This window comes from Poecilia mexicana, unplaced genomic scaffold (assembly GCF_051168715.1).
Source record: "Poecilia mexicana isolate PSO_F unplaced genomic scaffold, ASM5116871v1 scaffold_5, whole genome shotgun sequence".
NCBI classification, from domain to species: domain Eukaryota; kingdom Metazoa; phylum Chordata; class Actinopteri; order Cyprinodontiformes; family Poeciliidae; genus Poecilia; species Poecilia mexicana.
In genome coordinates this window covers 23105884-23117716 of record NW_028263374.1, presented here as the reverse complement: position 1 = coordinate 23117716, position 11833 = coordinate 23105884, and the positions used below count along the sequence as shown (strand labels likewise).

The following is an 11833-nucleotide window of genomic DNA, read 5'->3' as shown; positions in this document are numbered from 1 at the left end:
ATACGTAATCTTGGCAGCACTTTGATCTGCGAAAATATATATTTTTTCAATAAGTAAAGCACAAAGACAACATTTCATTAATAGAATAGTTTATTTTGAGGAACAAACAGCAGAACAGTGTTCATCTGTAATCAGTAAGCATCAAAGGGAAACCATCTTCAGGCCAGGAATGAATGACAGGACGGTGAAGCTGGAAGAAGGATATGCATAACTATTAGATACAGCTAGTTTCAATTGTGAGGATAATGTATCAGCATTAAACATATTGCTTGTGGTACAAGGCATAAAATTCATTTTCAATATTAAGACTCACATAAGTATTACTTTCCAGAAGGACGCACACTCTCGAAGACCCCCGCTTCTCTCATGGCATTGAACTCTTTCACAGCATCATACTGCTTGTAGAAATTAGCATATGCCTTCTTCCTGGGCTCAGTCACTCCAAACTGTAGTAAACAGAGAATTTCACATTTTTTTCTATATAATCTAAACTAGGAAATAAATCCCCAGAACTGGAAGGTAAAGTGCAGGATTTAGGCTAAACATCTGCTAAAATAAGACATTTGTTGGGCAGAAAATACAATGCACAATTTAATTCCACATGTAAGACCTAAACTTCTATATTAGACAGACAAAATAACTAATAAATGTTTTGCAAGTTGTAACATTTTCTTTTGTTGAAAGTCTAATTTTGAGATTGAAAGCTACAAAGTCAATGGGCTTACAGATCTAAAACTGACAGACAATGTGTCCAACACAAAGACTCCATCAAACTGCTCCCTACTGAGCCAAAAGAAAAAAGATCACTTTGCACAGACAGCAAGCTTTTACTGCTACCTCTCAACAGCAAGTTCCATGGACACAAATAATGAGTTTTATACTCAATTGTAAAACTATGAGCTTTTTCATATATTAAAAGGTTAAGAGGCTGCTTAAATAAGACAATGATGGTAGAAAACTCTACTGGGTTCTCACAAAAAAGAAAGCTGCACATTTTAAGAAAAGGTTAATGTTTTAATGTTATTTTTTTCTGCTATAGACATGTTATATCTAATGATTTGCAAGTAAAGATGTTTAGAAATGTAATTTGTTGCTGCTGATTATTCCCCCTGTGTTTATAAAAATTATTTGTATGGTTGAAATAAACACATTCTCACCCACATAAAGCATTCCCAATTACTCAGCTTAAATGTTTTAAATGAATGAAAATTTGCTTTTAGTTTTAAAACATGAGCCAACCTTTACCATGTTTTGCAAATGTTAACTCATGAATGAATGATTTAAATTCAAACCTTTAGAATTTACATACTTTTATGATTCCAGGAAAACAAACATTTTGGTTTGGTTTTTGTGTAGGGCTTGAACTCACCAAATATATAGACATATTTGCCTCCTTTTAAGAGACACCGTATGTGCATATGGAACACTTTGAATTGTTCTTATTATAGTTTGTATTACAGTACTGGTCAAAGTTGGGTCACACATATCCCCTGTTCTCACCTTGTACGATAGAGCTACTGCTATAGCAATTCCAAAAGCGATAGGCAAATGGAACCTGAGGCGCTTCGCCAACAAACCTCTCATAATCGGCTTTTGCAGCGACATGTTTAACCAGCTGGAAGAAAGAAAAAAACGACACAGAAAGTAACATGTTAACTTTACAAACCGCAATAATATATATTCTTTTTCTCATAACACACACACACACATATATATATATATATATATATATATATATATATATATATATATATATATATATATATATATATACACACACACACACAAATAATCATCTGATATAGTAGATACACACATGACACTGGATGATAATGTTTAGGTATTGATAGAAAAAAAGTTATGTCACACACTACTTGGAATGAGCTCCCCATAATTCATGGTTTAGTAATTTATTTGGATGAGAAATCACCTTTATAAAAACGAAGTGATTGTTAAATATGTTAACTTTATGCAGATCGCCGTTATGCACTGTTGCCAAGTCAGGTCAGCACTCTTAATACGTCAACTGACAACTGGAACGCCGTCTTTAAACTAGAAACTAATATAATTTTCAACAAGTATATTGAGCAAATTACTCAAAAATAAAAAATTATACAACCACTGCATTCAAAAAATTACTTAAAAAAATATAGTGAAACTCATCGGATCTGACTGAGACGTGCTAATCGTGTTAATAGTTGCTTGCGGAGAAACAATGACTTTGCTCACTATAATCAATCCAAGCCCGTGTTATTAGGAAATGTCTAGTTGATATGCATGTATAAACATTAAGTAAGCAAATAAAAAGTGTTGTTTCATTTTCAAAGCACTTTTAGGTTAGCACTTAGCTGATGAAAGAGAAGCTAATAACAGCTAGGTCAAAATAAGCTAACGGCTAACTCAACCTCGTCAAGGAGGAAAGAGCGGCTAAATGAAATTAAAGCCTGAACAATCTTTACGTTTGGCCTCGTTGTTAAGGGCAATTTGGTATAAACTCGAAACAAAGAAAAGTATTTAATAAACAAAATTTCGATATACTCACAGTTAGCCAGACGACCTTCAGAGAAACCGCTAACACACCAGAGTGGCGTTTTACTCTAACAGGAAGAGTCTCTACCGGTGCCGCGAGAGAACAGAAAGTCGTCAAGTTAAAAGGCAAAGTGAGGTACTGTGCTGTTGGTGCCGTAAGAGGACAAACACAAGTAAATAAAATAGCATTTCAAATATTCAATAAAATATTATTTGCAAGCTTTTTTGTGGCCAGGTCTACCATATTTGTTTGTTTGTTTACAAAATGTGCCATTTTCTTTTGCTTTTTAATCGTTTTATTTTTTTATGATTTGTCTTTATAAAGCACTATATTTTGGTGACAGTCATTAAAGGTGCAATAAAAATACAATTCACTTACTTATCTCATTTCTTACTTATTCTCTATATACTTCACAATACTTTTTTTTTCTGTAGGGATTTTATTAACATTAACATTTTTTCAGATCTCCACAAGCTGGACAGAAGGTTTGTAATACAAAGTTTGAACCACAAGAGGACACTCTGAAACTATTGAAGTATTGATCATAAACAAACACCAAATCTAATACATGCGTTTTTTGTTCCTAATTATCTTGTGTTTAAAATAGATTTATGTGTTTGCATTTCTCCTGGCATCCTTGTTTTAACCCATTAAAACCTGCAGTTTAAATCCGATATATTTTACACCGTTAAACAAGATACTTCTTGATTTTAAATCAGACTAAGTTTCCTGTTTCAAGTCACTTAGGATTAAAAAGGGGTATTAATAATTGCTCAAATCTAGAATCGTGTGTGAGATTTTTTTTTTCATTATGTTAATTTTTTTCCAAAATATTGAATTTTACAGTTAGCTGGAGATAGGCACCAGCAACCCTCCAGACCCCACTAAGGGATAAGGGTGTAAAGAAAATGGATGGATGGATGGATGGATGGATTGAATTTTACATACATTACTTTAATAGTCGTTAGAGTTATATTTTAAACTGAATGGTCAATCATTGTAATTCTTCCATAGGCTTTTCTTACTTGTTTGCTGCAATGCTGGGCAGGCTCCTTCAAACAGACTGTGGGTAACTAAGTGTGAGTTGTAGGGAAACTTTCATGCACAGCCTTTCAGCTCCAACCACAAACTTAACAGTATAGGGATCAAAGCTTTGGTATGTCTATTGTAAAACACTGAGTTTCCTTTATGTCTTATTTAAACTATATACTAGTATATAGTTCAAAGACATCCTTAGGCCTACAATTAAAACATGCCAATGATGCCAGTAATATGAAGTTCTGAAGTTCTGTAATTGTTTTCTTAATGCTGGTTTTAAAGTGCAGCTATTACTTACTTCATTGTTTCCATTTATATGGTTTTGCAACATTTCATTTAGATGCACAAGGGCTTGATCAAAACATGTTTCTTTTGTTCTGTTCTTGATAAGACTTGTTGACTTCTGCACCCTTGGTTAGCTGTCAGCTACACACAGATATGCAGAAATGTCATATCCACTGATGCATGATGATAACCATTTTCCTCACAGCTGGGATTCTCACTTGGGCCAAATACTGCACATTTTGGGTTGGTTATGAAAATATGATTCAGCTACAATTTAGTCATTTTGAAGATTTTTTTTTTATCAAAATCAACGTGGAAATTATGCAACCTATAAGCATGCTCATGTCAATAGGGGGCTTATCATTTGCTCAGAGGCATTGTAGCACATGGCATATTGAATCCCCACTCTTCCAACTAATGCCAATCATTCTGTTACTAACCTTCCATTGCCCCAGAGTAAAATGGGCCTTTTTGGCACTTAGATTTGCCCTCTTAGCAAACTGACTGAACATTTTTATAAGGCTTTATGAAACCAAAATGAAATATTCTTGTTTGAGCCACAAGTTTTTTTTTATATCCATTATGTTTCAGCACTGGGAACCAGAAGTTGCAAAACATCCAGTTTTCTTGAAGCACTCATTAGAAACAGTTGTTTGTGGGGGACGTGGTTAGCGGGACATGTGAAGGAGACACCAAGAGGGCCTCACACCGAGGAAGGAATCCCCAAAATTGAATTTTTTTGGCTCATATTTCTGCAGCTGTATTAATAATGTCTTCACAGACATTTAAAAATAATGTTTTGATATCTAAAAGAATTCACAGTATTCCCTCTTTGCAAAAGAAAAGTGCAGAGTCTAATTGATGTTTGGGAAGAAACTGGTGCTTTAAAAGGTGATCATCCCAAAACTTACGTCAGGGGTCAAAATGTCCTGTCATATTACTGTTTCTATTGTGTGTGCTAATCCTTTATGTTGGCTTCAACCTTTTACTTTTGTCCAGTTTTAAAAATGGTAATGCATACTTACTAAAAATTGACTGTACCGAACTGCTAAGTTTTAAACTGATGATCTGTGAGGTATTTGTTTTATTTTTTAATCATAAAACCCCAAACTCATGAGACGGAGGTGTGGAGATGAAAAGAGCAAAAACCCATCTCTATTGAAGAATTAAAAAAACCACTGCACTGAATAGAATAAATATGTTCTTCAACTTGTTTATTTTCTGAATGAGTGCCATGAAAGATTAATTCGGAGGCCATAATAAAATGCAGACTTCAGCAAGAAACACAAAAATGTCCAGATTGTTTGGATTAGGAAAATAATCAAAGCAACATTTATTTGCTTCAGGATCTGGATGCCATCAAATCCCAACATCTGTCATTTATTTGTTCTTTTCTCATTTCATTGTCCAGATTTTTTACCCAACATAAAACAAGAGAAGAAAAAGATTGATTTGGATTTGGCTTGTGTTTGCATTTAGTTAATTAGTTCCTTCCTTCTATCAATGTCCAGTAAGTGTTGCCATATCACTTGATAATTGCATTAAAAAAAACAGTTTGCGTGCCTGTACTTCCTGAACAATAGTGAAAACCATAATACTCAGCATTTTTACAGCTGCAAGACTTACATTAAACCCGCCCTTTAATTACTGATCAGTTTCCATTCATTTACAATATGTCTGTAAGTCCTTTTCTTTGCGGGAACTGTACACGGTGATCAAAGTTTGAGATGCACTGATATTTGTCCATCAGTGTGTTTTTGGCATCTCAGAAGCAGCTCTTACTTTTGTTTGAGTCTTAAGAGCAGTAACACACTCCCCGTTTAGTCCTGCTGATTTTCATTTGGCTCTATTTCCAGGGCAATAAGAGCCAGCCACCTTCTGAAAGAAACCAGAGCACACAATGAGAACATCTTTTAAGAATCACTTCCTTCTGCTGGATGATCATCCGTTGCAGCCTCCTGAAGTTCTGGCATCAGATCTGTTTGATCCAAGTAAGCTTCTCCTTTCCCCACATTGCCGTGACTCATTTTCTTTGTTACTGATGTGTTAATCTACATTTAATTTCCATCATGCCTCAGGTTTTCTTGTCAGTATTTTTGTACACTTTGTCCACAACTCTTTGGTGCCAATAAATGTGTACTTTTACTGTAGACATAATCACTTGCAGAGAATGCCACGGATTCATGCCACTGTCCACATCTGTTTTTCGTCCATTAGTCATTTCTTTTGCTGCAAGATGCCCCTTGATTTTATGAAAAGTTTCTCTTTTTTAATACATTTAAAGACAGTTTGACAAAATCCCATACAGTCTAACAGCATTTGCCAGCACATTATTTTCTCAAGGGATGACGCAAACCTTTTAGCATGTACAGGTTCATCTCAGTTAAGTGTAATATCATGAAAAGTTAATTTGTTAATTTCAAAAGTGAAACTCATATATTAAATAGATCTGTTGGAGACCGAGTAATATATATCAAGTATTCATTTAATGATTATGGCTTCCAGCTAAAGAATATTTAAAACTAAATTAAAAAAAGATGCGAAGGGCCAGAGAAAAAAGTCATTTTAAGTACAGAAATGCAACATTAAAACCATGTTATTGCTTTTCCTTTCATGGTCACCAGCCATTGACTGACGGGGAGCCACAAAAGGTCACAGCTAAAGAAGCTGGATGTTCAAACTGTATGTTTAACAACATAATAGATAGGTAAGTGTGGAAAAAGATGAGATCAAAGAAAGCTCACAAGCAACGGGAATAAGCCACAGCCTAGAGAGGATTGTCAGGCAAAGCTATTTCAAGACTTTGGGAAAAATTCACTAGACATGAATGCACATACAGACACAGAGCAGGTCAATTCAGAGAAACATCAGGGACAGAGATCATGTTAAAAGTGTGTGTTGGAGTGAATGCTACTGTGACAAGACAGTCATAATGATAGGTTCAATACTTATTGTTTTGGGGATTTATAAACAGATGAGAGAAAAAAAAAATTAAGCTAAAAAAAGCTTAATTTTTTTTAAGCTTTAAATTTCACCAATTTAACTGGTGAAATTTTGTTAAATGAGACCTTAATCCTTTCAGTGTGGTTGTGTTTTAAGGATATACTAAGTCAACCTATGCTCAAAAAGGTTACAATATACTTAATAAAAAACATAAAACTACTTTCTAGCAGGACGTTGAGGAAAATGTTTGGATTTTCATTAACTGTAAGCCGTAATTCCAAAATTCACAGAAAAAAGTTTTACTTTTTGACTTAACTTACACAAATAAATTAACTTTTGATGATATTCAATTTTTTTATATGCATTTGTAGATAACAAACGATGTTGTACCACATTCTCTGTTACAAACAGTTCTCATGGCATTTTGACACATACACAAGAAATTGATAACATTTTTCAACACTGAAAAGACATCATCCCAACCTCTTAAAAAAAGATTCAGACCACATTTTACACCTTCTCTTTTAACCATCATTGTTGCAGTGATGCTTTAATTGACTTTTCTTAAAAACTCAACTGACTGACCCCAGACGGTAGATAAATTAGCAGCCAAGCTCTTCAATAACTTTAAAAGCTCATAATTTACAAGGTACATGTTGTCTCTGGATTCATTAGAGACTAAGGAAGAATTTTGATCAAATTAATGAGGTACATAGTTTCTATATAAAGTGTTGCTCAGAAATCATGAAACAAAGAAGCAAGATCCTGAAAGATGCTATCCTGTCTTCCCCAAACCTTTCACAAATGGTTAACTTTAGTATATGGACACTGAAAATCTCTTTCTAAATCTGAAATCCAACAAACAGTCCAACTTGTCTTACTGGTGTCAGATGTAAAAGACTGATACTGTTTTTTTCTCTTATCACTAAATATCTTATTTATCACAGTTCATGTCTTTGGGAATGTAGACAAACGCTTGTTGCTTCAAAACAACATACAAACATCTAAACATCTAAAACAAGATCTTAAATAAATTGACATGATCTTGACATGGTCACGTTTTTTATCTCTCATCGGTCTAGAGTAGCGGTTCTCAACGTGGGCAGTACCGCCCCCCAGGGGAGGTTCAGAGGACGGCAGGAGGCGCTGGCGGACATTTTTACAAAAGGGGGGTGCTGGGATGCCTTTGGGGGGCGTTTGGTCGAAGGTAAACTTTACACCTTAAATGCACAACAATGCCAGTTTAGACTTTGAGCAACTTGGTAAAACTGTATTGTGTAACATTAAATCATGCTTGGCTGCAACTGTATCGATGGCAGCTCTTCTTCTTCTTCTTCTTCTTCTATTCAGTGTTTGTTAGCTTCTGTTAGCTTCTTGGCACAGCTCCGTTCTCCTGCTACTTGTAGCTAAAATCACGATACCCTGACTGTGTATCCCTCTGAAAAATGAACCCATTCAAATAAAGAAATCCCTCCATGGTGATACCACGATAGAGAGCGTTGATTTTATAGCGTTAACAACGGTGCTGTAAGTGGTCCGGTATGAAACGGGGGTGATAGAACAACACAGCACTTTTAAATTTCAATAATCAGAATGCAGAAATTGTTTCCGTTGTTTTAAAAGGTTTATGTCAGTCTGCCTTTTCCCCATCGATACCCTTCCCGATCGCCCTGCACCTTAGGGGGTTAAAAAAAAAAAAAAAAAAAAAAAAGACGTACACATTGCGCAAAACTCTGAAACAGGAGAAGCGGGACATAAAACGGAGCGACGAACTAGATGTGAATTATGGCATAAAAACAGAGAATCCGACGCTGAACAGTGAAAATTCAACACATGCTGTGAAACATGATGATTAGGCGACGCAGCAGGTGATGAGTGAAGATTACTGGTGGTCAACAGGAAAGAAACTAAAGTGGACATGGCAATAAACCAAGAGAGGACAATACTAATCAAAGGAAACTAAATGGAAATGAATGAAGAACAAAATGCAAGAATAAACTAAGAAAAAACTAAAGCAAATATAGAGGAATAAACTGGCATGGCAAGACCTTTCGAGCAATAATTAATACAGAGGAGTGTATGGCAAGAATAAACAGACACTATTTCCAGATAAAAGGTAAAATAATATTGTTGAAGTGCAATGGGTTTGTTGACACTGATACTGAGAATAAATGTATCTTACAGACCGTAACAGTAAATAACATCACTTATTTATGTTTTTAATTAGATTTGATATATTTATTTCTTCAATATTATTTTCCATGTTAGTGTTAATGTCATGAGGCTGATGACTCCATGACACTTTCAATTTGACTCATTAGGATTTGATTAAGAACCAGATTTGTTCTTTGTAATTTCTGTCCAGTAAAACTATTAATCTATAATCAATAGACAGGTCTATATAAAGATATAATCCATGTTTCTGTCTCATATTTGTATGGCATTAAAAGGAACTTTTGTTTTTCCACTTAAAGCTCTGGTTTGCACAATAAATGCCATGTGGGTGGAGTTTTATAGATGATACTCTGATGTCCCATTCTCCTGAAGGCAGCACAGAGCTGCACCACCAGAAACTGACGAACACTGAAGAGAAGAAGAGCTATGATTAATGTAGTTACAGTTCTATCCATATTTTAATGTTGCAGAGCTCAGTCGGTTTGCAAATAGTTCAAAGTTTAAACTGGCATGTTGTTCATCTTTTATCTGATCATTTTGTGCAAGATTTAACAACTATAAAGTGGCACAAAATAAGAATATTTTTTCCACTCTGATTGGCTGCTGTTAGGCCTACCGATTTTAACTTGAATGTTCATTGCATTTTTTGTAAACACCTGTGAAAACAATTTCTATTCCCATGGCTTTTTTGTTCTCTGGGAAATTATTTTTGATAAATACAGAAACAAGCATAAAAATCAAAACATCTACAATAGTGATAGTAATATTAATGATAAAATAATGGTCAGTGCAAAGTAGCCTGCAAATTCTTTGGTGGGGGGCGGTGAGGGACCTGGATAAGGGCTAGGGGGGCGCTGGCACAAAAAAGGTTGAGAAACACTGGTCTAGAGCTTGTGAGTTGAAAGCTTCGGCTGCAGAGCTTTTATGGTGGATCAGTCGTTGGTCATGAACCGTACTTTATCAGATCCCCAGGAGGCACCAGGTTTGCACCGTGAGGCAGAAGCTGAGATGCTTTGCTGCAAGTTAAACATTATAAGAAAAGTTGTTTTGTAATTTTTTTTTTGTAGAATCTAGACATATGCTTGTTGCCAAACATCAGGAGTCTTGGATGTGGAGGTGTCTTCTCAGAAGTCGTAGGGTCGGACCATCATTGAGGTGGAACGCAGGGAGTAGCTTGGGCCTCTGAAGTGGTGCCACTTAATGCCGTTGAGCTTCCTGATGTTGTGGCCAACTGTGTAGTAGATCCCATTAAGGTTGGAGAAGCCACAGGCATCAAACCACCAACCTGCATGGAGAAAGAACATGATGATAAAGAGAATCGGGTAGAAAGAGAAATAAGATTTTTGCAAAGACTCTAATTTTGATGGCATAAAACAGAAAAAGATAGAGATTAGGAGAGAAGGACAATTTTACTTTTTTAGAATCACTTATTGAGGACCACTATGCCCAAATGCTTACTTCTAACAAAGTCTAATAAGTAGTAATTAAGACTAATTTGTGCTTGGCAGCATGGCATTGCTTTGGGTACCAATCCTTCCAAGAACAAATACCTAAGACTGAGAGGAATTCAGTCCGACTGATTTATTGTTTTTATTAGGCGAGGACTTTATCTGTTTCGTTGTGGTTCTTTTAGCTGAAACGTTCTGCGGGCACTTGAGTCTGCCGGTCCACGTGCAGCTCTATGGCCAAATACAACATGAAGACTGTTGCTTCAGCCCTAACATAATTTTGGTTTGGAATATTTGGAGGGGCCTACATGTCTGTCTTCATGATAATTTTAGGTTAGAATGCAGCTCAGGAGTTGGAACGGTCCATTAACATGAATGTGAGTGGTTAAATCCTGAGCATGCCCATGGCATTATTATGTGCTGCTTGGGGGCCTCAACCATTTTCTCCTTAAGGACCCCATAAAAGCTTTGTCTGGCTCTGGTTTAATAAATGGCTCCATCTCAAAGGTTTATTGAATGAAGTACTCTAATAATGGCTCTGATATTTAATTTCTTTGTGTAAAATAACATCTTGAATGAGCTGAAAAACTTTACTCTGCATCACTTTTTGCAAATATTGAATCTTTCTGTCTTCCTTTGTTTACATCGCTGTCCTTGTTTCACCCCAGCGATTCAGTTTCACAAAGCTTTTCTTTTTAACTGAATGTTTAAAATCCAGATCTTTAATCAAGTGTCCTGCTTTCTGTTTTCTATTCAGGCCTGGAAAAAGTTTAAACAAATGCATAAGCCCCACTTAAATTTGTTAAAGAAAAGCTGTAGCAAAGTTTAAAGAAACCAGACAATACACGTTTTTGATGCTACAATAAAATGCAATGCATCCCTAAAGCCACATTACTTGTCTCTTTGCATTTCAAAAGCACAGAGTTAACAGATGCCTTACAGAATAACAAGGAGCTTAAAGCATGGAATTAAATCAACTTTTATACAATCAAGATAGAGTTGCAAATAAAAAGAACCTAAACTTTTAAAAAAGTCAGGCAAATTTTGGCTGGTCCAGAGAGAGGCTTTTACTTTACCTTGTGACACGTGTCTGAAATTACGCTGAAATTTCTAAAAACAACATGTTTTTTTTGGTTTGTTTTTCACAAAGAGTACTCATTATTTTCAAATTGGGTGCAAATGCCTGGGGGGACAGATGATGGAGCTCTGTCTTTTTTTCATTTACTTTTCTTTGCTATTTCCATCTCAGTCGCTCTTTTTTATTTTACTTTGTCTTTCTCTATAAATTGCTGTGATTTGAAATGACTCTGACTAACGGTCACTGCTGGAGCCTTTTCCTTTGAGATCTGGAGGATTGTAGCTGAAACAATTAAGTTAATCTGCGATTACAAGCTATCGAGGGCAGGCTGAGGAG

General features: G+C 35.6%; 2 protein-coding genes across 2 annotated transcripts in view; both read right to left on the bottom strand.

Annotated features, from left to right (window-relative positions):
• Positions 1–72: 72 nt before the first annotated feature.
• cox6c (cytochrome c oxidase subunit 6C) lies at positions 73–2665 on the bottom strand. The gene is made up of 4 exons (XM_015010367.2): positions 2543–2665; positions 1501–1615; positions 314–446; positions 73–190 (listed from the first exon to the last, which is right to left on the bottom strand). Exons 2-3 carry the CDS (start codon positions 1603–1605, stop codon positions 321–323), a joined length of 231 nt encoding a protein of 76 aa, XP_014865853.2. The 5' UTR covers positions 1606–1615; positions 2543–2665; the 3' UTR covers positions 73–190; positions 314–320.
• A 2385-nt stretch (positions 2666–5050) lies between these two features.
• Positions 5051–11833, bottom strand: part of angpt4 (angiopoietin 4) — a 73058-nt gene continuing 66275 nt past the window's right edge. Inside the window, exon 10 of the mRNA XM_015010382.2 lies at positions 5051–10256. Within this exon, the coding sequence (XP_014865868.1) occupies positions 10096–10256 (161 nt within the window). The 3' untranslated portion in view covers positions 5051–10095. The remainder of the gene's footprint in view (positions 10257–11833) is intronic.

Coding starts and splice junctions, on each gene's coding strand:
- cox6c (XM_015010367.2), bottom strand. CDS start 1,605: ATGTCGCTGCAAAAGCCGATTATGAGAGGTTTGTTGGCGAAGCGCCTC. Junction 447..1,500: donor CAGTAGCTCTATCGTACAAG/GTGAGAACAGGG, acceptor TGTTTACTACAG/TTTGGAGTGACTGAGCCCAG.